This window comes from Hibiscus syriacus, unplaced genomic scaffold (genome assembly GCF_006381635.1).
Source record: "Hibiscus syriacus cultivar Baekdansim isolate YM2019G1 unplaced genomic scaffold, ASM638163v2 tig00003041_pilon, whole genome shotgun sequence".
NCBI lineage: Eukaryota > Viridiplantae > Streptophyta > Magnoliopsida > Malvales > Malvaceae > Hibiscus > Hibiscus syriacus.
The window spans coordinates 2095909-2120634 of NW_024061960.1; the positions used below are offsets into that span (position 1 = coordinate 2095909).

At 35.1% G+C, this 24726-nt stretch overlaps 3 protein-coding genes and 1 pseudogene across 5 annotated transcripts; 2 read left to right on the top strand and 2 right to left on the bottom strand.

Moving 5' to 3' along the window:
- Positions 1-11563: 11563 nt before the first annotated feature.
- Positions 11564-13264, top strand: LOC120166630 (actin-depolymerizing factor 7-like). The gene is made up of 3 exons (XM_039175870.1): positions 11564-11657; positions 12709-12968; positions 13059-13264. Exons 1-3 carry the CDS (start codon positions 11655-11657, stop codon positions 13207-13209), a joined length of 414 nt encoding a protein of 137 aa, XP_039031801.1. The 5' UTR covers positions 11564-11654; the 3' UTR covers positions 13210-13264.
- A 2464-nt stretch (positions 13265-15728) lies between these two features.
- On the bottom strand, positions 15729-16746 carry LOC120166641 (wings apart-like protein 1). 2 transcript variants are annotated; one of them, XM_039175885.1, is made up of 4 exons: positions 16516-16746; positions 16303-16396; positions 16084-16191; positions 15729-15999 (listed from the first exon to the last, which is right to left on the bottom strand). In XM_039175885.1, exons 1-4 carry the CDS (start codon positions 16549-16551, stop codon positions 15932-15934), a joined length of 306 nt encoding a protein of 101 aa, XP_039031816.1. In that variant the 5' UTR covers positions 16552-16746; the 3' UTR covers positions 15729-15931. The 2 variants fall into 2 exon arrangements, with proteins under 2 accessions (XP_039031816.1, XP_039031809.1); XM_039175878.1 differs by having other exon boundaries at positions 15729-16002.
- Positions 16747-16790: 44 nt separating this feature from the next.
- Positions 16791-17555, bottom strand: LOC120167894 (annotated as a pseudogene).
- Positions 17556-19095: 1540 nt separating this feature from the next.
- Positions 19096-22311, top strand: LOC120168671 (short-chain dehydrogenase TIC 32, chloroplastic-like). 2 transcript variants are annotated; one of them, XM_039177115.1, is made up of 7 exons: positions 19096-19343; positions 19506-19585; positions 19973-20126; positions 21066-21144; positions 21725-21826; positions 21895-21942; positions 22241-22311. In XM_039177115.1, the coding sequence occupies exons 1-7, from the start codon at positions 19111-19113 to the stop codon at positions 22295-22297; spliced, it is 753 nt and encodes a 250-aa protein (XP_039033046.1). In that variant the 5' UTR covers positions 19096-19110; the 3' UTR covers positions 22298-22311. The 2 variants fall into 2 exon arrangements, with proteins under 2 accessions (XP_039033046.1, XP_039033045.1); XM_039177114.1 differs by lacking the exon at positions 22241-22311 and adding an exon at positions 22048-22069 and having other exon boundaries at positions 21895-21995.
- Positions 22312-24726: the final 2415 nt, after the last annotated feature.

Genomic DNA, 24726 nt, shown 5'->3' on the forward strand with positions numbered 1-24726 from the left:
CAAACAAACATGGACTAAAACGTGAACTTTCATGAGTACTATGACCAAAGTCAAATATTCTTATACATGCTGCAGTTACAAATGGTGATTAGAATAGAAGCACTAATAAACAAGGGCTTGAAATAAAAGGAATTGAAACTAACCACAATAGAACACCAAAGACATAATAGGTAATAAACCCTAAGTACAAAAGTACTAAATACAATATTAAAATGAATACTACGCTAAACATAAGAACCAGAACATTAAATCCACAATTTTATATTTTAATATATATGTAGAATCGAAATGAATATTGTGAAAAATCAGCAACCTATATTGTGAACATATAAACAAATAATAGTCAACTGATGAGGACTAAAATAGAATATAAAATAACTAGCTAGCTCGAAATAGAAATATAACATTATTATTAAATGACCATAATGCAACGTTTACAAACTGGAGAGCCTCCCTGCATGATACACCCATGCGCCAATGACATGAAACCCTAAAGCCCCAAAACAACATCGTTTCATCGTGTATTTATACTATATTAAGGGTTTTGAAACCCTTATTTTCTATTTTATTTCATATCTCCCTGCCGTTTTCGTTCTAAAGGGAGAGAAACCCCCTTCAAGTCACACCGTCGTTCGACACAAACGGCCCAAAGTCTGACCATTTTCAATGCCATTCAAACCCCATTTAGAACCCCACATATACTTCCTCACATTCCCCTTCGTATTTGGATGACAGTGGATACTAAAGGAGAAGGTAAGTATTTTCTTTCAATTTTTTCCTTCGGTTTTTTTTTCTTTTTTGCTTTGTCCCGAATGCTTCACTCTCTACTCTTTCACTCTCCCTTCTTTTTTATTTTTTTCTCCCTTCCCCTCCCTTTTCATGGTTGCTGCCTTTCCTCCATTTTATCTTTGCATGCATGATTGGTAGAGGCTAATGGGTTTAGGTGAGATTTTGATTGGGTAGGTAAGTAAATTTTCTTTGATTTGGTGAAGAAATCCCGAAATTTTTGGGATATAAATTATATATGTGTTTTTGTTTTGACTTTTGGTGTTGATTTGATGATATGGTGCAAGTTTGTCGATGGTGAGGGCTCGACGGCGTGACTTGCTCGACGATGCGTGGCTCAGCTGGCAGTTCGTTGGTGGCTCGGCTTGATGTCTCGACAGTATCACTGGCGGCAGCTGGATGTTGAAATTAGGGTAACAAACCCTAATGGCCTTGAGCAATCTGGACCATTGGATGAGTCCAGATCTAATGGTGAAGATCAAAGGCGATCGGTAGCTAAACTTTTATGGTTTAAAAACCCTAATTGAACTGGGTCGGGTCATTGGGCTTGTCTGGATCTGGGTCATCTGGGTGGGCTACTAGATTGGGTCAGCTGTTGTCTTCAGGTCTTGGGCCAAAACCGGAACTGGGTATTGTACTGGGCTACTGGATTTATAGTGAACCTACAAATATTGTAAAAATAACATTAATATAATAATAATAATAAGAGAAAATAACCTCAGTGACCAAAAATACCTTATAATATACGATTTTAGCCAACTTTTTTTGGATTTGCCAAAATGACCAACTAAATCGCAATGCGATCGATAATTCGCAACGCGATCTCCGGTATCACAAATCAGTTTCCAGATTCGCAACGCGATCTCCGGTATCACAAATCAGTTTCCAGATTCGCAACGCGATTCTGACTATCGCATTGCGATTTTCCAAATTCGCGTTGCGATTTTCCTAATTCGCAATGCGAATACGTAAATCGCAATGCGAATACGTAAATCGCAATGCGAATACGTAAATCGCAATGCGAATACGTAAATCGCAATGCGAATACGTAAATCTCAATGCGAATACGTAAATCGCAATGTGAATACGTAAATCGCAACGCGAATCTGACTATCGCAATGCAATTTACATAGCGCCATTCGTATCCAACGCGTATTTTTTTTTCAAATTCCAAACACGAATATATTAATATATCGGAACACTGAACCGTCCACAGTATATCCCGTAATCGTAACTTATAACCTAAAACCCTAAATCATAACTCAGTCTCATCTCCATCTCTCACTCTCTAAGGCGACATCAATCCCCATCTCCGACGAAATCAGTCCCCATCTCCGACGATATCAGTCTCCATCTCTGGCGAAATCATTCACGGTCAGAAATGGAAAATCAACCAAATCAACCACCGAGGGTTAGTTTTTTTAATTATTTTTATTTTGAAATTTTTGCATTATTATTAGGTTTTCATATTAAAATTGATGATAAGTTTATTGGTGTTTTCAATAATAGATTAACCATTTCACTTAGATTGATTATTATATTCATTCGATTGCTGCCAATACAACTAAACTGTTTAGTCTTTAACCCTGTGAAGTTAGTATTTGTCTTTGTTTTGTCTTTTGGTTGAAGTAATGCAATCCATTCAAGTTTCTTTCAATTTTAGTATTTGAAACCGAGAATGACTATCGCAATGCGATTCTGTTGTTGCGATTTTCATTTCGCGTTACGATTCTTGCGTTGCGATAGTCATTTTCGTGTTGCGATTTTCATTTTCGTGTTGCGATTTAAAGTTTCAAAAACTATTCTTCTTCTGCAAATTGAAACTTGAATGAATTGCATTACTTCAACCAAAAAGCAAAAACAAATACTAAATTCACAGTGTTGCAAATTTAAGTTTGAAGAATAAACTACTACTCTTTATGTTTATTGTTCTTGTTATATCTTCACAGTGTAGTTTTTGGTATATCTAAATTGGTATGCTTATTGTTTTTGCTTAACTTTTATTCGACTCAATTGACCTTAAGAAATAAAGTAAGCCTGGCCAAAACAATTGCGTCGAAGCTTTCACCTGCACAAAGAAAAATATTTGAGGATACTTGCTTCGGGCCATGGATGAAAGTACAACATCTGGGTGGAGATGCTATGTTGACCCATCTGTTTCTTCAAACCATGACTAGCGATCTACCAGAGACTATACAACGTCGTGATGAAGAGATATTGTTTGATTTTCCACCGGCGTATACGTGTTTTGGGCGGGAGGAGTTTTGCTTAATCACCGGTCTACGCTTCGGACACGATGATGTAGATCGGTACACTAGACATATTACCCGCCTATCATGGTTTTCCCGGGTTTTTCCTGAGCTGTCAACGGAGAAGTCGAATTTACACGTAGAAGACTTGACGAGATTATTGAATAAGAAAGATGGTTTTACTCGGATGGATGACGTCGATGTTGTCCGAGTATGCCTTCTAATACTTTTGCAAGCTGGCTTTTTAGGCAGAGAGGCCCGATAACCTATTCCTAATGATCTAATTAAATTGGTAGAGGACCTAAATGCATGGAACCTGTTTCCGTGGGGTTCGTATCTATGGAGAGCTACATGGAATAAGTTGTCGTTTGCCTTTGATGATCGGAAACGTTTGCGTGGCGATGGTTCCAAATACACTTTGTCAGGCTTTATTTGGGCCTTTAAGGTAATAATTTTTATATAATGTTTCCAAAATTATAATTAATTCTTTAACAATTACTAATATTTGTTATTATATTGTTTGTAGATTTGGATATTTGAGGCCTTTCCCGCCATGCAGACATATGCATTAAAAACTTCTAATGATATTCCTAGGGCTATTTCCTGGAAGAGGAAACGGTCCTTGCAGCAATGGGAAGATTTACTACCGTATACTACAATAAATAATGTAAGTTAACACAAATACTATCATATGTTTATAAACAAGTTATTACTAGTACACGTTTAACTTTGTTTGAGCTTTTATATTGTTAGGAGGCCAACACTCCATTACAGAGGCTGACACCCACGGAAGCTGAGCTTGCCACTGATTAGTGGCAAGCTAGTAAGCATTTTTTTGATGGCACGGATGATGAGCAACCACCACTTCGAGAGCCATCACCTGATCGACCCGGATATACACCTCCACAACGAGAGTCATCACCTATTCTGTCACATCATCGAGCCTCTTCTCCACCATCACCTCATGATAGGCGACCGACAAAGATGCCACGACATTTATCTCCCTGTTCTCCACCTCCACGGGATGAGTTAGGGGAGTTACGTAATGAGGTCAATGCCTTGCGTGAGGAGGTCGGTACTTTACGCGATGACAATGGTGCATGGCGTGTTGAGGTGTCTACTTTACGTGGTGAGGTAGCAGCTCTACGTGAGATTGTAGCATCGTTGCAGAACGAGGTTCATACTCTACGCAAAGAGGTAAGTTTAATATTTTTCATATTTAACTTGATGATAAATTTACTCATAATTTCACTTAGATTGCTTAGTAAATTCATTCGGTTGCTGCCAATACTGTTTAACTGTTTATTCTTTAACCCTGTGAAGTTAGTATTTGTTTTTGGTTGTCTTTTGGTTGAAGTAATGCAATCCATTCAAGTTTCAATTTGCAGAAGAAGAATAGTTTACTATCGCAATGCGAAAATGACTATTGCAACGCGAAAATGACTAACGCAACGAGAGAATCACAATGCGAAATGAAAATCGCAACAACAAAATCGCAACGCGAAAATGACTATCGCAATGCGAAAATGACTATCGCAATGCAAATTTGACTATCGCAACGAAAGAATCGCAATGCGAAATGAAAATCGCATTGTGATTCTCTCGTTCCGATAGTCAAATTCGCATTGCGATAGTCAAATTCACATTGTGATAGTCATTTTCGCATTGCGATAGTCATTTTCGTGTTGCGATAGTCATTTTTGCGTTACGATAGTCATTTTCGCGTTGCGATTTTAAGTTTCAGATTCTATTCTTCTTCTGCAAATTAAAACTTGAATGATTTGCATTACTTCAACCAAAAGACAAATACTAACTTCACAGTGTTGAAAATTTAAGTTTCAAGAATAAACTACTACTCTTTATGTTGTCATTGAACCTGCACTAAACCTATATGTTGTCCTTTTAAATGTTTATATAAGTGCTTACTTCTGGAATGTTATCTGATGCATTTTGTGAACAATGATATAATAATGACTTGGGTGAATACCGTGCAAGTTTGAAATATATTTGTCTTTGTTTTCACTGTTTAATACCATGTCTGTTTATTTACTGATTTATGTATTAATTTATTTTTAGCGGCCCGCTAAGGTGGATGCTCTACGTCGGGTTTTTCTTGCAAGACGGAGTTCACGCATCAGACGGCGTGCATGTGCCATTACGTCTCCGTTCACCCCAATAGTGCAAAGAATCCGTAAGAAAAAGCCCGACTCACCTGTCATCGTTCAAGAGGCCTCCCCTATCGTTCAAGAGGCCCCTATTATCCCTCAAGAGTCCACTCCCACCGTTCAAGAGGCCACTGTCATCGTTGAAGAGGTCCCTCCCAACATTCTAGAGCCCGATTCACACGGCGTAATATATCAAATTATTGAGAACCCCCCTCACGTGCCGGACATGATGGATGACTGTTGGCTTTCGCATAAGTTACCGGCCAGTACCATTACGGCAGATGAAGTGGAGAGGAAACAACTACCGGAAACAATTCTGGATAATACCCTTTGGGCTAAGACCGCAGTTGATTTTTATCTACATGAGTGGAGCGAAGGGTGTTACGCTGACATATACAAACTCAACGATGATATGCATTTGTTGATTGAATGGTCTTGGTGGGGTGTATTATTAGGGGTTGAAGACAACGGCTATTTCGATGGGGGGTAAGTCTTATATTTCTTCTTATATTTCAGTTTGATTAATTTTTTTAAAATTTATGTAATTCACTAATATATGTTTTTTTTTGTAAAACAGCATATTGATGAATGGGTGACACGTCTTTTAATTGTAAGGAACTTGAAGAAAAATATAAAAAAACGCGATATACAATTATGCCGACGTCTTTTCACGTAGTTCACTTGAAGAATCAACGACAGGAATCATATGTGTTGGCTAATGGACAAGCTAAACTTTATCCTGCATGGTGGGAGGTCGATAAGGTTAGTATTTATTTGTTTAAATATTTTAAAGGTGTTCATAAATAAGTGCGCAATTTGAATTATTACATTTCGATGCATGTGTTTATCCCTGTTTTGGAACGTACTCATTGACTTCTCGTCGAGCTTCAGCTCCCATCCCTAAAGACAATAGTATATGACAACATGATAAATTATATATCATTGTCTAATTTGAGAGATATTATTAAGGGATGGAGCTCTCATTTGGCTAAATTCTTGGATGCAATTAATTATTGGACTAATTCTGGAAACAAGAAGCCAAAGAAGCTCAATGTTACAGTTATCAGAGACGAGACCGCGCCACAACAAACGAAGGAAGCTAGAGGGGATTGTGGTCCTCTCGTATGCATGTGCTTGGAGCGTTTGACAACAGGAAGTACACAGTTTCTACCTCCCACCGATAGAGATAAAGGCGCAGTAGGCTTGTGGTTTCGGCATTTTATGGCTAGAACGATATATGCGAGGCGCTGCCTACCTGCATCCGCGTTATGAAAGTGTCCATAAACAATTTGTAAGTCAAATGCAAGTGTTGTTAAACATATATACTCTTTTTGGTTTGAAAATGTTTGGTTAAGTAGCTAGAATTCAATAATTTGCTGTCTGTAGGTTTTAGATGTGTAGAAAGTGTTGTTGATTCAATGTTTGGTTTCTGCAGGTTAATCCTGAAGTGAGCTGCGTGAAATGGATGTATGGGTGCAAAGTTGATTCAATAATTGATGAGGAAATAATTCTTATTATTATTTTTGATTGTTTAATTGATTTGTAAAAGATGATTGTAAATGTTGATTTGTTTAATTGATGTGTACATAATTATTATTTGTGCTTGTTTAATTGATTGAAATGTAATAGTTGATTTTTTGATTTCAATCTGCATTATGTTGAATGCAAAACAGACTATCGCAGCGCGGAAATGACTATCGCAACGAGAGAATCGTAATGCGAAATGAAAATCGCAACGAGAGAATCGCAATGCGAAAATGAAAATCGCAACGCGAAACTAAATTCGCGTTGCGATTTTCATTTTTGCATTGCGATTCTCTCGTTGCGATTTTTATTTCGCATTGCGATTCTCTCGTTGCGATAGACATTTCCGCGTTGCGATAGACATTTCCGCGTTGCGATAGTCAATTCCGCGTTGCGATAGTCATTTCTATGTTGTGATAGTCATATTCGCGTTGCGATAGTCAAATGAATGTCTAATAGTGATAACAACTGAACATAACATAGCAATGTTCAAACTCAAGTTACTAATACATGCCTAACTGAAAATGTTAAAAGTTCACACATAATATACACATAATACAACGTTTTCATTTAAAAATCACCTAAGTTAACAGTCCCAAAAGGTTAAGCCGGTTGTGATTGGGATTTTGATGAGGATCCATATTTTGGTAGAGGAAAAGATGATTGTGATGGCACTGGTGATCCGCATGTCAACCTTGTATGACCACTTTCCTTGCACCGACTACATGTCGATCTCTTCTTCTCTTCACCCTTAGACGGTATACGTTCGTGACTTTTTGGTCGGCCAGGTAGCCTTCTGTCCATGGCTGGTGGCAAAACTGTTTGTCAGTCATCTGGTATGTCCCACTCAGAAGGATGTGGAATAGGGTAGACAATCTCGACATAAGTCTGCCGATATACTTATGTAGTGTAGCAATCCATAGCGTATGCGCTTGAATCATCTTGGTTTAGATGAAGAGCAACTTTTATAACATGGCCACACGGATAACCAGATGTTTGCCATTTCATACAACTACACGTCTTTGCATTTAGATCGACAAGCCCATTTAAGTTATTATCCAGTACTTCAAACAAAGTGTTTGAACATGATTCAACTCTCCATGACGTTGACTTCACAACACGTTTCGTTATCTTTTTTTCAGTCCATGGTGTAACACGATGTTCCAATGTTCCTGTAAATTTAAATAAATAATACTTAGTAAAATATATGATAAGTTACGAATTTATAGAAATAATACATGCATGGTTTCTTTTCTTGTAGTACCACTGTTGAATGGAGGCTCGAAAAAACTCCATTAACATAGTAATGGGTAATTTCCAGGAATGACGACTCAGAGCGTTGATTAATTCTGCACTATTAGATGTCATGAAACTATATCTTGCTCCAAGTTGATATACTCTTGACCATCTTTCAAACCCGACATCTTCTAGTGTTTGAGCACACTGAGGCAAAACACGTCTTAAACAGTTTATATGCTTATTAAAATCCACTTCTCGATAAGCTTTTACAGCCTTCCAGTATGTCCATTTGTGATTTTTTTATACCAGCAGACCTTGATTTTAGATTTCTATACAAATGAACACCACAAATTCCATGAAAAGCACCTGGGAAACACCTTCTAACAGCGTTGTCAATTGAGTTTGCCCTATCGGATATGATTGTCAGATTGCTAATAGGACCTATACAATCCCTAAGATGCCCCATAAATCATGTCCATGAATCAGAGGTTTCAGATTTGCCAACCTCGTAAGCTATTGGCAGTATCCTATTGTTAGCATCCATGGCTACTGCTAATAAGTTTACTCCAAGGTATCGACCTTTTAAATGTGCTCCGTCAACTATAATAACTGGGCGCATGCAAGTAATAAACGAACGAATCTACAAAATCATATACACAAGAAATATAATCATTTAAATGTGAAATGCATGTAACTAACAAAAATGAGTCAACAAAATTATATTGATTTACTAACCGTAGCACCAATGGCGATAAACAGCAACTCAAAGCATCCATCTCTATCTGTTTTGATATGAGTTACCGACCCAGGATTTTTCAGCTTTAAATTGTGACAATAAGCCGGCAGTTGGGCAAACGATACTTCTGGCGACCCTCTCAATAATTCCAAGGAATAACATTTGGCTCTCCAAGCTTGAGAATATGAGATACTAATCTTGAACTGAGCATTCATGTCAGTCATAATTTCATGTCCCCCGATATACCCTGTCATTCAAAAACATTAACTCAGCCAGAAAACCACCCAACACCTTTTTGTTTGCCTGTCTATGGTGAGGAAAAACTTGGGTTCTTGAACAAGTATGTTTATCAATAAAAGTCCTAACTTGAAACATTTCGTAATCTTTTATCCTCTTTGCAATCATACACCACGTACAGTTTTTGTCAATCATACACCTTGTTTCGAAACGATATTTGCTTGATTTGTTAACTTTTAGTTGATAGCCATCTTCCACACATTTCGTATACAAAGCTATCTTCAAGTCTTCCTTTGTATCAAAACAATCATCTTTCTTGATACGAATAATTTTTGTGTAACAATCAACTGCTATCTTTACCAACTCTTCTTCCGGTATCTGAAGTAATTCTGGCATATTCCAGTTATACTCCCGTGGCATTTTCTTCGGGGACTTTTCTTTGGGGATTTCTTCTTCTTCTTTTTCTTCTTCAGGGTTATATGAATTACATAATGGATGTTCAACATGTTCATTTACAGTCGTAACTTCCTCCTCATTATCATCAACAACATCTTCATCGGCAACGGCTGTTTCATCATCAAAATTCGGGTATTGACCAACATCAAAATCATTATACGCAGGGTCTGTTTCTTCTTCTAAAAAATCATCAAAATCTGAGTATTGACCAAGATCAAAGTCTGGGTATTGACCAAGATCAAATTTCGAATACTGACTAGTACTCACAATTTTTTCTGTTGGCTCATCATCGTCTAACTGGTCAATACGAAAACCGGAATTTGGTGCTGAAAGTTGATTGGGATTTGGATTAGGGAAATGTTGTGGGTTTTGAGATTGTGTTTGGTATTGGAAATGTGGTGAAACAATATTTGCTTGGTGATGAAATTGTGGTGGAACCATTAAATTTTGAGCACCATAAACCTGGGGTTGAAAAACTTAGTTGATTACTACCCGCTACTGAACCAACTTCACTACTTCTAGGTTCAACAACATACAATGTAACATCATCACTTGAAACACTAATGTAAGCAATGAATCGTTCAACATCTTCATTGTCGGTTAACAAATAAACTTTACCATTTCTCTGATAAGATAGCCTAAATCCACTTAGGGACTCTAAATTCAATTTATTTGCAACACGTAACATTAGAGTTTCATAAGTTAACTCTTTTAATGACAGTTTTAGTTGAAGATTCATGGGTAAAGGCATATATTGTAAAACACCATGAACATTCTCCCATGACCCTCCAAAACACAAATCTATCCAAACATGATCAACATTAGATGATTTCATTATTGTAAATTAATTTACTAAACAAACGAGCTGCGAAACTAAAACCTGTTGCCGGATGGGGAAGGATGTTGTTGGATATAGGAACGGATGTCGCCGGAGAGAGTGATAGATGGAGATGGAATGAGTTACGATTTAGGGATTTAGGTTATGAGTTGTTGCTGCTGCGTAGTTATATACCCAAAACATTTGTGTTGCGAAACTAAAACCTGTTGCGAATTCAGAAATCGAGTTGCGAATTTGAAATTCAGTATTGCGATAGTCAGAATCTCGTTGCGATTTACATATTCGCATTGCGATTTACGCATTCGCATTGCGATTTACGCATTCGCATTGCGATTTACGTATTCGCATTGCGAATTAGGAAAATCGCAACGCGAATTTGGAAAATCGCAATGCGATAGTCAGAATCGCGTTGCGAATCTGGAAACTGATTTGCGACACCGGAGATCGCGTTGCGAATTATCGATCGCATTGCGATTTAGTTGGTCATTTTGGCAAATCCAAAAAAAATTGGTTAAAATCGTATATTATAAGGCATTTTTTGTCACTGAGATTATTTTCTCTAATAATAATAATTATTATTATTATTATAATATAATTAATAATTTTTTTGTCCAGGCAAAAATGGGTGTCTACAGTAGTGTTCTACAATTACACATTAGTTACTTATACGATATAAGTTGTATTTTGTTCACATGTTGAAGCTTGGAAATGTTTTCTGAATGCAAATGAGTACAGGGTCAAGATTATATGAATTGCTATCTGTTATGTCTTAACTAGAAATTTTGTATAAACCAGCTCAGACTGGAAATTATAAATTATATTCATTATCATTTAATTTTCTTAATGTGTAATTTGACGGTAGAATTATTTTGGGTGCCATTGAAATAGTAATGACAATAATACAAGTCATGGTAGAGGGTCGGTTTAAAATCAGTTTAGTCCTCCAACTTTTGACTTTCTTGCAATTTCTTTCATACCAAAATTTAAATTTTATATTTTTACTTCTATGTAAAAATGCTTTCCGGTTCCTTCTTATTCCTGATAACAATTTGTGAATAATACATCATTTGATATTGAATGTTCATACCCGTGCTCGAACACATAACCTCAAATAATAACAACTTTAAATTAAGTTGTAGGTGCGGCAAACTCTTAAGAAAGTATTGACCAAAAATAAGGATAAAAATAGGCAACCAAAAAAGTTGGGCATGCAAACCAACAACGTGGTTTACTGATAGTCTACAAGAACTGTTATTGTGGACATTATTAAAGGCCTCAAATTTCTATTCACCACCGTATTTGTCTCGTTTTTCAACATCATCCCTGAATTAAGGACCCCTATTCCTATCCTACGCCATTCTACATTTTCTTTCTTCTTCCTCTTCTTTCCTCTCTAGGCTTTTGTTTCCCCTTTGGTCGACAAAATGGTAACACTTTGGCTTTTTCAATTTCTCATGTTCTATTTGGATTCTCTAATATCTTAAATATACCTCATTTGTTTATTTTGATTTTCGCTCTACTTTCCATTCATTCGGTAAATTATTAAATTTATATTCAAATTTCAACATGCATAACCTATTCCATAGGTGAGTTTAAGATGAGTTGTTTTAGAATTTTATACACATTCACATGTCTTTGTATCTCCTTAGGCTGAAGTCACTAGTGCATTATGTCATGCTGCAAAAGAGAAGCCACTATCCTAACTCGGATTGGTGCTAGAATTAATATTGGGATATAAGAGTTGGCATCACATTTAACTTGTGAAGTATATATAGAGATATAGATTTTTCTTGGCATAATAATGCAAAAACAAATGTCAGTAATGTTTGATTAATTATTTATTTTGGTTTCTAGTATTGTTTTAGAGCATTTTGACTCTCAGCATTTTATTTTAGGTAAAAAAAGACTCATTATATTTGACTAAATAATAACTTTAACCTTTATTCTTTTCTTTTGGAGTATTTTAGCCCACAACATCTCATTTTAGGGCAAACATTCATATTTGGAGCGTTGACAGTTTGTTGACTAATGATTTTCGTTCATGCAATGGTCTTTTTGTCCCGAAGTGAAACTTTGAGAGCAAAAATACTCCAAAAAAAAGTGCCAAAATGACTATTTAATTAAACTTTATGGTCATTTTTTGTCATTATGCCATTTTTAATAAAACTATTAGCTTAAGGCAAAACTGGCCAACGTTAGTGTGATCGGGGTATTGCAAGGATCCAGGGACGAAGCTATGTATAGTGTTGGGGGTTACTGCCTTTAATTTATCATTAAAAGATATATAAGGATAAATATTTATAGATTTTGGTTTATTTTGATTTTGTCTTTCTTATTTTTTTATTGTTAGTTATATTTTATCCATTGAATTAAAACCCTGGCTCCGTGCCGGGCGAGGACCAGCATTGTATGTATACTTTTTGTAGTTTATTGTTTGATTTTGATATATACATGGTGGGGAATGCAAATTTGGAACAGGCGAACGCGGCATCTGGAATGGCAGTAGATGATGAATGTAAGCTGAAGTTCTTAGAGCTAAAGGCGAAGAGGAATTACAGGTTCATCGTTTTCAAGATCAACAACCAGCAGGTGGTGGTCGACAAACTGGGCGGCCCCGATGAAACCTATGAAGATTTCTCCGCCGCTCTACCTGTGGACGAGTGCCGCTACGCTGTCTTTGATTTCGATTTCACTACTGCTGAGAACTGCCAGAAAAGCAAAATCTTCTTCATTGCTTGGTGCCAACCCCTTTTTGAATTTTCATTCAACACACCATGGTTTTTGTTTCTTACATTACAAGATGACTGATGACAGGTAGTAAAATGCAGGGCACCTGATACATCGAGGGTGAGGAGTAAGATGGTGTATGCGAGCTCCAAGGACAGATTCAAGAGGGAATTGGATGGGATTCAAGTTGAGCTGCAGGCTACGGATCCTAGTGAAATGAGCTTCGACATTATAAAAGCTCGGGCTATTTAAACGCGTTTTTCATCCTCTAATTCCGATCACCGTCCCTGTTCCCTGTCCGGTACCAGTTTCAGCGTTGGCTTATTTGTATTTTTTTAAAGCAGTATTTTCCTCTAACTATCGGTATTTGATTTATTGATCGATTAATTTATCGAATTTTGTAGAGACTCAACGATTTTTCCAAAGTTTACTCTACTATTAAATACTATGATTCGAACTTCTAATCTTAATTAAGAAATTTAATGTCTAATCCAATTAAATCATTTTACTGTTGATTAAACCTCAATGCTTTAACTAAATATAAAAATTATATTTTTTATTTTTCATACACTTTTAATTTTAATTTCCTCACCCTTCCGACTTATCACAATAGTTAACAGTAACAATCTTAACTCTTACAAGCTGCAACAGTAGTAAATTTATGATAATGCAATTAAGTTTAAGCCATACTCATAAACATAATATTAGCAATCAAATATGTTGTCTTTTCAGCAATTTATGTTTAATTGCAACCACTACCCAAATTAAGGTTTAATGTTAAAATAAGTATTCAAATCATATTCTAAGTTAATTTTAAGTGTTTAAAGAATTTTTCACTAAAAACAGATGTCTAATATTTTCTCTGTTACACTTTTAGATTTCCAGTCCGTAACATCCGTTAAATTCAGTCATTATCTAACACATGTCATGCTTATAAAACTTGTAACATTTTATTTTAAAATAAAAAACTTCAAATTATAATTTTATTTTAAAAACAATTTTCTTTAAAATTACAAAAAAAATCCCAAAATCATAAAAACTTAAATTTCAAACTTATTTTCAATTATCATCGGTCATCTCCGGTCACCGTCTCTATCATCAAATGGTCACTTACATGTCGTTGTTGACCTACTGACCATCCATCGTTATTTCCGTCACTCTAAATCCTTAAATAGCTGAACCCCTAAATTTTTTAATTCCCATATCCCTAATAGTTTTAAAACATAATTTCTCCGGCCATGCTAACTTTATGCCGGTCACGTTAACTTCGTATGAAATTAAAGGCGCGTGAAATAGGGAGCAAGCTCGTGTGTAGTGGTGGTGGGGATTTACAATCCCTTGATGCGTGGTTGGGGGATGTACAATCACATGATGCACACGTGAGGTTTGTGGTGGGGGATTTATCATGCGAAAGGGGAGATTTGAACAGCCGTATGAACCGGCTGTGGGGGTTGCTTCGTTCGATCGAGGTTCCTCCATTTGATGCAGTGGTCATTTGGCCTTCGACGACACTAACGACCGCGGCAGTAGTAGGAAAAATTTAAGGTTACAGTTTTTGGATATTAGGGTATTTCAGTAATTTTAAAAAATAGGTTTTTTTAATAAAAATAATATTTTTTAATTTTTTAATAATGCAGGAATTATTTTTGCCATTAATAGATATTCTGATAATCAAATTGGGTGGAAATTGCCATTAGGGAGTAGGGACATCTGACATATTAATTTACTTTCCATTGCTGCTTTTAGTGTTGGCTGTTCCTTCTGCTTCCTCTTATTGTTAAGACTAAGGTTAATTTGTTTCACTGAAACAGTTTTTGAAAAATTAAATCTAAAAAATAAATTATATTTCTGAAAAATATTTTCTGAAAAATTAAATCTGGAAAATGAATTATATTTCTGGAAAATATTTTTTAGAAAAATATTTTCTAGCGTTTGGATGTTACATTGTAAAATGTTTTACACTGTTTAGTTAATTTTTCTGAAAACAATTTTCAGAATCTGTTTTTAATAAAGAAGCATACATATTCGATATATTTTTATTCTTCACCTTTTAGTTTTATTAAAAGTTCATTTTATTTTTTATATAATTATATATTTATAAAACTTTGTATTTTTATAAGCACATCAAACTAATTTTTTAGATAATATTAATAGTTTATATTGATTGTGTTATAAATACGCTATTTTAGGTTTAAAATCTTCATGATGCTTATCCATTAGTATTTTTAGAAATGAATTTCAACATATAGTTAATATTATGTAGGTTTATTTGATATAATATTAATAATTTATTAAAAATAGATTATAAAAGTTTATAAATATTATGTAGGTTTAATTAATAGTACACCACATTAAAACAACAATAGTACACAACATTGTAATAATAATAATGTCATTAATTATACCTTTACTAGTAATAAAGTGGATAATATCAAACTCTCTATTCTTAAAGTTTGATTGCAGATGCTGTGATTTCTCAAATTTCTAATACTTCTAGCAATGTTGTAGATAAGATTTTTGAACAATGGGGTGTCCATCAATGAAATGCATACCCAAACGAATTTCTTTTCTAATAGTCAATTAAGTTGCTATTAATGAAACTTTTTTCAATCAAAAAAGAAAGGAACCAAACAACTAAATTTGAGAGAAAACTTTCTTGAATATAAACACGACAGGAAAGCAGTTAATTTTGTTTACAGAAAACAAAAATCGGATCAATTCAGAAGGATAAAACTTTAAATTAGTAAGTACCATCTTGACATTTTTCATCCTTTGAACCATTGCTTGTTCCAGGCAATTCATCAAATGAACTCCCTAATTTGCCACCTCGCTTGCTAGCCAAGGAAGAACCGGTTCTCATCTTTAGTAAACGACTATCATTCATGGAAGCACTTTCAGTTTGAAAACTGGGTTCATGATGACCCAACCATTGAGTAGAAGGCCCTGGATCATTCTGAGATGTATTGAAGCTCTTTTAAGATAACCACTCAATGCTAGAGGATTTATCAGACCAACTGATGTAGATAACATCATGTCTATCCACTGCAAAATTGAAAAGAATCAATCAAGTCCAAGAGCAGAAACTAGAGCGATATAATCGTTTAATAATCTAAGACAGTCTAATACCTTTACAATCAGCAGTTAGAGCAAATTCACCAACAGCACCCATTGCTTTAGAATTACCACAAGCTTTTTCAGTACTTGACGATCCACAAGAACTCTTACAATAAATCCCTGGAAAAGACGACATTGATTAATCAAATGCTATAAATCTTATAAAACATAAAACACAGTCAGAAAGAGAGAAATAAGACATTTTGAGGTAGTAAATGCAACAACAATAACCTGAGAGAATCTTGATTACACTTATAACAAGCTTCGTAAAAGACAGTCGAGATCCACGAGACTTCAACTTCCCTTTCATTTCTAGCAGATGACTCTACAGTAAAAGTAAATAAAAACAATCTTAACAGCTTAATAAACGTGGCAGTTTAGTTATACAAATCAAGCTTAAAAGGAAAATGAAATCAAAATAACTGAAAATTACAATTCAAGTACCTCATTATCACTACTAAGGAATGCAGCATTTTCCATGATTTTCAAACATTTAGAAAGCAGCACCAGGCTCTCCAGATCCTTTTTATCTTCGGTAAGAGGAGAAGATAAACTCTGCTCCACCCAACCCTGCAGAGAAGATAATGCATTATATGTCACTGATGAATGTCTTCTTGTAAATGTAAGAGATGGAACCAGAAGACAATCCCAAAATTTAAAGCAGTATTTTTTTTTAATCTCCTTCGGTTGAAATGCAAAAGAACATAAATCAGATAAGCTCACACCTCCATAAAGGAATGGCACTCCATGGCCACTTCAAAGACTGCATCAAGTCCTCCAAGCTCTCTTAGTTTCTCCTTGAAATTGCCCCCAGTTTTTCTTACAGTACCAGTTGCATCTGAATGAATGATACCAGGGGGAAAACATGGAAAAAAATCAGCAAAAAGTGAAAAAGCACTTGACTGTAGTGTATGAGTGTGTATTTTATATGTAGTTGTGTTTAGATCTATATTGAGCTACCATTATAGTTCCAGGAAAACAATCTATAAATAAACATGTATAAATCTTAGATATTTCCATTAGATACCTTCAAGAGAAATTTTAGACAAACAGGCTTTCTCCAAAGTCAACAAAGCTATCCATTTTGGGCTTAACTCAGGCCTTTGTAAACCAGTATCATCCCCACATTTTGACTTCATTTCCTTGCAACTAACAAGAATTTCCTCAACTTTGGAAGCAATGGCTGCAGAGCTTGAACCCAACACTTAAGTTGTATCCCGTGAGATGTCAACATCCTTGAGTAATGCCAAAAGCTTAAATCCCACTTTCTCTGTTTTGTTTTGTTTAGCAGTGTGGGTAATAGGCTTTAAAGTTTTAATTAGAAATTGGATGCAACAGGGTGACTCCAGGAGATGGTCATCTTGACCCTGACACAATAAATTCATACAAATGTTGAAGATTACTGTAATTGACACGTTCAAAACATTTGTTTCGATTATATCCAAATATTGGTCTAAGAGACAGGAAGCATAAAAGCTAGGCATATAAGCAGGAACCTCTTGCCATCCGAAATTTTAAAATAAAGAATAAAAATCAACTGAAGATAAAATGGGAAACCCAAATGTGTGGTCGGGCAGATTAGCATGCAAGACTCCAATATAAGACACAATTAGTCATTAACAAAATTTGTTTGTGCAGAAATAATAGTACTAATAACTATTGAATCCAAACCTTCTCACATGAACCCTATATGTGCATAAAATCCTCAAGACTATTAAACAGAAAATACTTCTAGACTCATAAATAGTAATTGAATTGCAACTTCAAGGGCTGAAAATGGCAATTGGCAATTCCTAAAAAGAGTGCAGTCAATGACGTTACACTTTATACCGACGCCAGATTCCAGTACGGACGGGAAAAAATAATAGAATGTGACAGACCTTCTAAATTCTACCGGATACACAAACTAACCATCAAAGGAGATTTTTTAAATCAACAAATTCAAATGCCATCCGTTAAGTAGAGGTTCTCAGAAGGGAATTCAAATTTTCAAACTCTTCCTGTAACTACGAATCCATATAGGCTAAAAGCCTAAAACAAAACATCAAAAGAAGCAAAATGCACCTTCAACCTGATTTGAATTCATATTTCAAAAATCCACCAAAAATTAACACTACCCAGATGCCCAAACCAAGAGATTTCAACAGAAAGAACATTAAAACTAAAAACACAACAAGAATTCAACATACCCATGAATTCTCAGCAGTCTCCTCTGTGGGAGAGTGGCGCAAATCGAAAGCAAAGACAAGAGACTAGCTCTCCTGATCCTCACCGGCTAGCCTTTCTTTAAGCCATCGAGCCCGAAATTAACCTCGTCCACATGCTCCATCATTTCCCCGAATTCTTGAGCCTCCATCAGACTCGAAGTCGACGAAATCCACGGAAAACTGGGCTAAAAGCTTGGTTTTTGATATCTGCCGAGCCGGTGAAAATGAAAATGGAGGTCAAGGAAGATGAAACATCTATTAAAAGGAGGTCAAGGAAGATGAAACGAGAGAAGATGAAAAGAGAGATACCTGAGAAGACGACTGTCCGCCTCGCCGGTGAGAAGGAAGCCACTGGATCGCTCGATTTTTCGGTGAGGAGCAAGGGGGAAAACGAAGGAAAATGACTTACCCTTTTCCAATCGGTAAGTCATTTTACCATGTTTTGCTTTGAGTTTTCCGTTGACCGTAAAACAAATTCCATTGACCCTCTTGTTTTAAGAGAATCAAACACGAGAAAACGGGGAAAGCATTTTCCCAACCGAACGGACCCTAAGCAAAGGGACTATCCCCTTCTCATTTTCAAACCCTGAAACCAAAACTGAAACTAAGATTAATGACCATCTTTTTCATAATCTTTCTTGGGGATGTAAGCATTTGAGACCCTTGCATTTTATATAAGAGGATTGAAAAAGGCTTTGGTTTGTTGTGTTCCATGATTTGTTGCCTTGACCTTGACTTTATAGGTACTTAATCTTAACCGCACACGAGTTGAATAAGTTGTTTGATTCAACTCATTATCATGCTTTTTTTTAACAAGCATGGTTACTCTTTCATGGCCGCTGTGATTGTAGGAGCTTCCAGTGTTATTGGCGCTGAAACTGCACGTGTTCATGTAGTCATGGGGGTAAGGAATGTGGCTGCTGGTAAAGATGTCAAAGAAGCAATTGTGAAGGAAATTTCAACCGCTAAAGTTGATGCAATGGAATTGGATCTCAGTTCAATGGAATCTGTGAGGAAATTTGCATCAGATTTCAGCTCCTCAGGTCGACCTCTGAATCTCCTTATGTAAGTGGAAAAAAACTGTGGGAAGCCTTTTGGATATCATTTCCTAGCCGCCTGGAGTAGTGATCAAGTATAATAGTCATCTCCAGCCATTTTCATTTTAGGCATGATAAGTGCTAGAGAATCATATCAGATGTCATGTAATTTTGTTTGCTTTGCTTTCAGTAATAATGCAGGAATTATGGCAACTCCTTTCATGCTTTCAAAGGACAACATAGAACTACAGTTTGCAACCAACCACATAGGTATGTTTAGCATAAAACTAATCCTAATGACATTCATCTAAACCCCAGTTACAAGCTCCTTTTTCTTCTCACATTTTGAAAGCATCAATAAACAACTCTGTAGAGGAAATGAATACTCTTTATCTGTGTTTTTTTAAGGAAGCAGCTAATTTTTGTAGTGCTTGTGAATTTGAACAGCTGGGAATAAAGATAGTTTCTGCCATCTCATTTTCCTCTGTCTAAACTCTAAACCTACACAATAGCTTGTTTTGTTACTACAAAAGTTGCTGTTTGCATTTTCTGTTGCATAGAGTTTTGTGGTTGATTGCTTCAAGAAAGGGGAGAAACAAAACGGAGAAGTAGGCTATTGTTAAAGCTTTATTCTTAACTTTTGAATGCTATAAAGTGGTCATTTTCTTTTGACACACCTCTTGCTGGACACTATGAAGAAAACTGCACGGGCAAGAAAAAGAGAAGGAAGAATTATAAATGTCTCATCAGAAGCTCACCGTTACACGTACAAGGAAGGAATTCTTTTTGACAAGATTAATGATCAGTCAGGGTAACACCATATACCTTCTTTGAAATGCATAGATTCATGCAATCCTTAGGAACATCAATTTTTTTATTTCTTTTTGTGAAATACATGTTTGTTGTGGAAGAAGTTGAATATACCTTTTAAACTTTGGCATGCTGACTTTTACCACAGTTAACATATATGATATATGTAATGCCTATTATAGTGACAGCTAATATCAATTTCATTCAAATTTACTTGTTTGATATTAAGACATTCCATGTATTTATGCCTATTATAAGATACTGTGGTTGATGCAGCATGAATTAGAGAAAAGTAACAAAAGCTATTTTAGGAATAGTCTTGGAAAATAAAAGTAGTAAACCTAAAAATAATAGAAAATAAAAGAAAGTTGTCTTCGTCGAGAGAAAAAACTAAAGAATTCTCTTCTTTTTTTTCTTGAATGAATTGAATGATCCACAAAGCTCCTCTAGTAGGCGTCAGAATACCTAATTTCTTGTAATAAAAAGTAGAAAACTAAATAATTTGCTCATTTATCTAGTACGTAAAAAATCAAATTTATTTAAGTGAATTATCTTAAAAAAACTCATCATCCTTATATACTAGATAACAATAACATAATAAAGTAATAAATAACAATTTTATAGTAAATGATAAATTAGTAACTAAATAATTTGCTCATTTATCTAGTACGTAAAAAATCAAATTTATTTAAGTGAATTATCTTAAAAAAACTCATCATCCTTATATACTAGATAACAATAACATAATAAAGTAAATAATATAACAAATTTTATAGTAAATGATAAATTAGTAAACTTTATCTCCGCATCAGTGGTTTTGCTTTTATCTTTTGTTTGGATGCCTATTGTAACCATTGACAGCTATCTGTAAGATGATGCAGTAGTTCCATTAAGCAGAATAAAGTTATATTGTCATATTTTCCAATTTGGTAATGTACAGGTACAGCAGTTTTGCTGCATATGGCCAATCAAAACTTGCTAATGTTCTGCATGCTAATGAACTAGCAAGACGCCTAAAGGTATGTGATCATTTTTTCGTGGGATCAAGGATTATTCTCAGTAGTAAAGTTGCCGGCTTTTTGTTCTATTTTGGCACATTTGAATGAGTTGAAGGTGAGGGAAGTTCAGCTTTTATCCTTAGTTGCCTGTTGGAGGATTCTTAATGTTTTGTGCACAGGAAACATGAGACAAAGCTGACACGGCTAATTTTAGATAACACGTTGTATTTCTGCTTAGAATTTTTCCACATTTAATAACTTCTTCTGTATATAGGTTCACAGTTACATAATTTTAAAATAATAATGATGATGATGATGAGACACCACATATACATGGATTGCCAGGTCTAAAGCTAACTCTGAGTAGGCATTCTCTGTTTCTTCTGCTGCTTGCTTCCACTGAATGTCTAAATTTCATACAACTGAAGTTCCTTTTTGAAACAGATCAAACATTTATTGAGATTTTTGCATGTTGAAAACATCCCATGTTATTATCTCTCACACAGTTTTGTTGCGCTCGGTAGTCAATATGGTATTTATAATTTATGTCTTACTAGGCACACTTTGCATAAAGATTGATGTTCACCAATTGATTGAGCAGGAAGATGGTGCGGATATAACTGCAAATTCACTTCACCCAGGAACAATTGCCACCAATCTTTTCCGCCATATCAATCTGGGTCCAGTTACCGGTAACTTGTTAGTTATCGACATGTTTGCATGACATGTAGCATGCATCTCATTCACAAATTTGTTGTGATCTTGATGCAGGGCCTTGTTAACATCTTCGGTAAGATTGCACTTAAAAACGTCCAGCAGGTAAGCTCCTTTCATGTAGCATTACCAATTCAGATCATGCCTTTAAAACTGGTTATAGTAGTACAAGCCTCAGTCTATCATTTTGACTGCACACTTTCAAAGTACTTCATAACCTTTCATACAGAAAAATGAAATGAGACTTTTCAAACTATTTCTCAACTATTGACAAAGCACACACACCCTGTAGATACAACTGCTCGAAACCAAGATCTCTTAGGAGAATAACACCCCTTAATCATTGAGACCACCTAATGGGTTCGAATTTGTTTTTCAGTTATATACTGTTTTTTGGTCATAGGGAGCTGCCACAACATGCTATGTGGCATTGCATCCACAAGTGAAGGGTAAAAAGTGAATATTTCAAGGACAGGAACATAGGGAAAGCAAGTGAACATAGAAGGAATGTTGAGTTGGCCAAGAAACTCATAGATTTCAGCATGAAGATGGTTAAACGAGAAATATATAGACAATAAATGTCGAACCTCAACCAAATTTATGTATATTGAACCAAAGTGTGTTGGAGCTAATAATTTTACCACGATCGGTAGTATTGTGTTGATATTTCTGTTTTCCGAAATATTTAAATTTATATTTTTCAATTAATTGCATTACATGTCCTCAAAGTATGACCCCCATTTTAAATTGGTATCTAGACTTTCAAATATTTTAATTTCACCCTTAAGCTATGACTATAATTCTAAATTAGTCCTCAAACCTTTGAACATTTCAATTTCATCTCTAAACTTTTACCTTCATTCTAAATTGATCCATTAATTTTTTGAATATTTCCATTTCATCTCAAACTATATGTATATACTAATCACATCCCCCGTTAATAGAATTGTTAGGCAAAGTTATATTATTATATGTTCGAGAAAACAAAAATTATAGTTGAAACTATTATATATTTGGATGAATTTGGGATAAATTTGGATTATTCAAAAGTTTAGGGATTAATTTAGAAAGAGGGCAATAGTTTAAGGATGAAATTAGAATGTTCAAAAGTTTAAGGACTAATTTAAAATGATAGTTATAATTTGAGGATGAAATTAAAATATTCAAAAATTAAAGAACCAATTTAAAATGAGAGTTATAGTTTAGGAACATAAGTGACCAACAAATTCGCAACGCGAACTCCAATTTCGCAACCTAGTTTCCAATTTTGCAACGCGAATCTGTAAATCGCAACACAGAAGTCAAATTCACAACACAAAAGTCAAATTCGCAACACGAAATTTCAAATTCGCAAATGAATTTCAAATTCCCAACTAGATTTTCGAATTTGCATCACGAATTTAATTTCGCAACAGGTTTTAGTTTCGCAACACAAATGTTTTGGGTATATAACAACGCAGCAACAACAACTCATAACCTAAATCCCTAAATCGTAACTCATTCCATCTCCATCTATCACTCTCTCCGGTGACATCTGTTCCTATATCCAACGACATCCTTCCTCATCTCTAATTTTTTATTACATAATTTTATTTATATATAATTTTTCAATGATTTCTCTCCCAAATTATCAACTATCAACTTAATAAAGGTATGTTTTTCTCTAAGTTAGTGATGATATCTAGTTTATAGCTCGTTTGTTTAGTAAATTAATTTACAATTTGTATAATGAAATCATCTAATGTTGATCATGTTTGGATAGATTTGTGTTTTGGAGGGTCATGGGAGAATGTTCATGGTGTTTTACAATATGTTCCTTTACCCATGAATCTTCAACTAAAACTGTCATTATAAAAGTTAACTTATGAAACTCTAATGTTACGTGTTGCAAAGAAATTGAATTTAGAGCCTCTAAGTGGATTTAGGCTATATTATCAGAGAAAAGATAAGGTTTATTTGTTAACCGACAATGAAGATGTTGAACGATTCATTGCTTACATTAGTGTTTCGCAAGAAGGTGATGTTACATTGTATGTTGTTGAACCTAGAACTAGTGAAGTTGGGTCAGTAGCGAGTAGTAATCAACTAAGTTCTTCAACCCCAGTTTATGGTGCTCACATGTACAACGTTTTATCAACCTCAAATTAATGGTTCCACCACAATTTCATCCCAAGAAAATTTGTTTCACCACATTTCCAATACCAAACAATATCAACACAATCTCAAAACCCACAACCTTTTCGTAATCCAAATCCCAATCAACTTTCAGCACCAAATTTCGGTTTTCGTATTGACTAGTTAGACGATTATGAGCCAACATAAAAAATTCTGAGTACTAATCAGTATTCAAAATTTTATCTTGGTCAATACTCGGATTTTGATGATGTGATGGAAGAAGAAACAAACCCTACATGTAATGATTTTGATATTGGTCAATACCCGAATTTTGATGATGAAACAGTCGCTGCCGAGGAAGATGTTGTTGATGATAATGAGGAGGAAGTTACGACTATGAATAAACATGTTGAACATCCATTCTATAATTCATATAACACTGAAAAAGAAAAAGAAGAAGAAGAAGTCCCCTGAGAAAAGAAAAATAAGAAAATGCCACAGGAGTATAACTGGAATATGCCAGAATTACTTCAGATACCGGAAGAAGAGTTGGTAAAGATAGCAGTTGATTGTTACACAAAAGTTATTCGTATCAAGAAAGATGATTGTTTTGATACAAAGGAAGACTTGAAGATAGTTTTGTATACGAAATGTGTGGAAGATGGCTATCAACTAAAAGTTAACAAATCAAGCAAAGATCGTTTTGAAACAAAGTGTATGATTGACAAAAATTGTACGTGGCGTATGATTGCAAAGAGGATAAAAGATTGCGAA

Bases quoted from the DNA above. Each gene is read 5' to 3' on its own strand.
- LOC120166630 (XM_039175870.1), top strand. The intron at 12,969-13,058 runs GTGCCAACCCCT...AGTAAAATGCAG, and splicing joins AAAATCTTCTTCATTGCTTG to GGCACCTGATACATCGAGGG.
- LOC120166641 (XM_039175878.1), bottom strand. From the start codon at position 16,551: ATGGAAAATGCTGCATTCCTTAGTAGTGATAATGAG. The intron at 16,192-16,302 runs GTTATTGTTGTT...CGTCTTTTCCAG, and splicing joins TGTAATCAAGATTCTCTCAG to GGATTTATTGTAAGAGTTCT. The intron at 16,003-16,083 runs GTATTAGACTGT...TTTTCAATTTTG, and splicing joins TCTAACTGCTGATTGTAAAG to CAGTGGATAGACATGATGTT.
- LOC120168671 (XM_039177114.1), top strand. From the start codon at position 19,111: ATGGCCGCTGTGATTGTAGGAGCTTCCAGTGTTATTGGCGCTGAAACT. The intron at 19,344-19,505 runs GTAAGTGGAAAA...CTTTGCTTTCAG, and splicing joins CGACCTCTGAATCTCCTTAT to TAATAATGCAGGAATTATGG. The intron at 19,586-19,972 runs GTATGTTTAGCA...TGCTATAAAGTG, and splicing joins GTTTGCAACCAACCACATAG to GTCATTTTCTTTTGACACAC.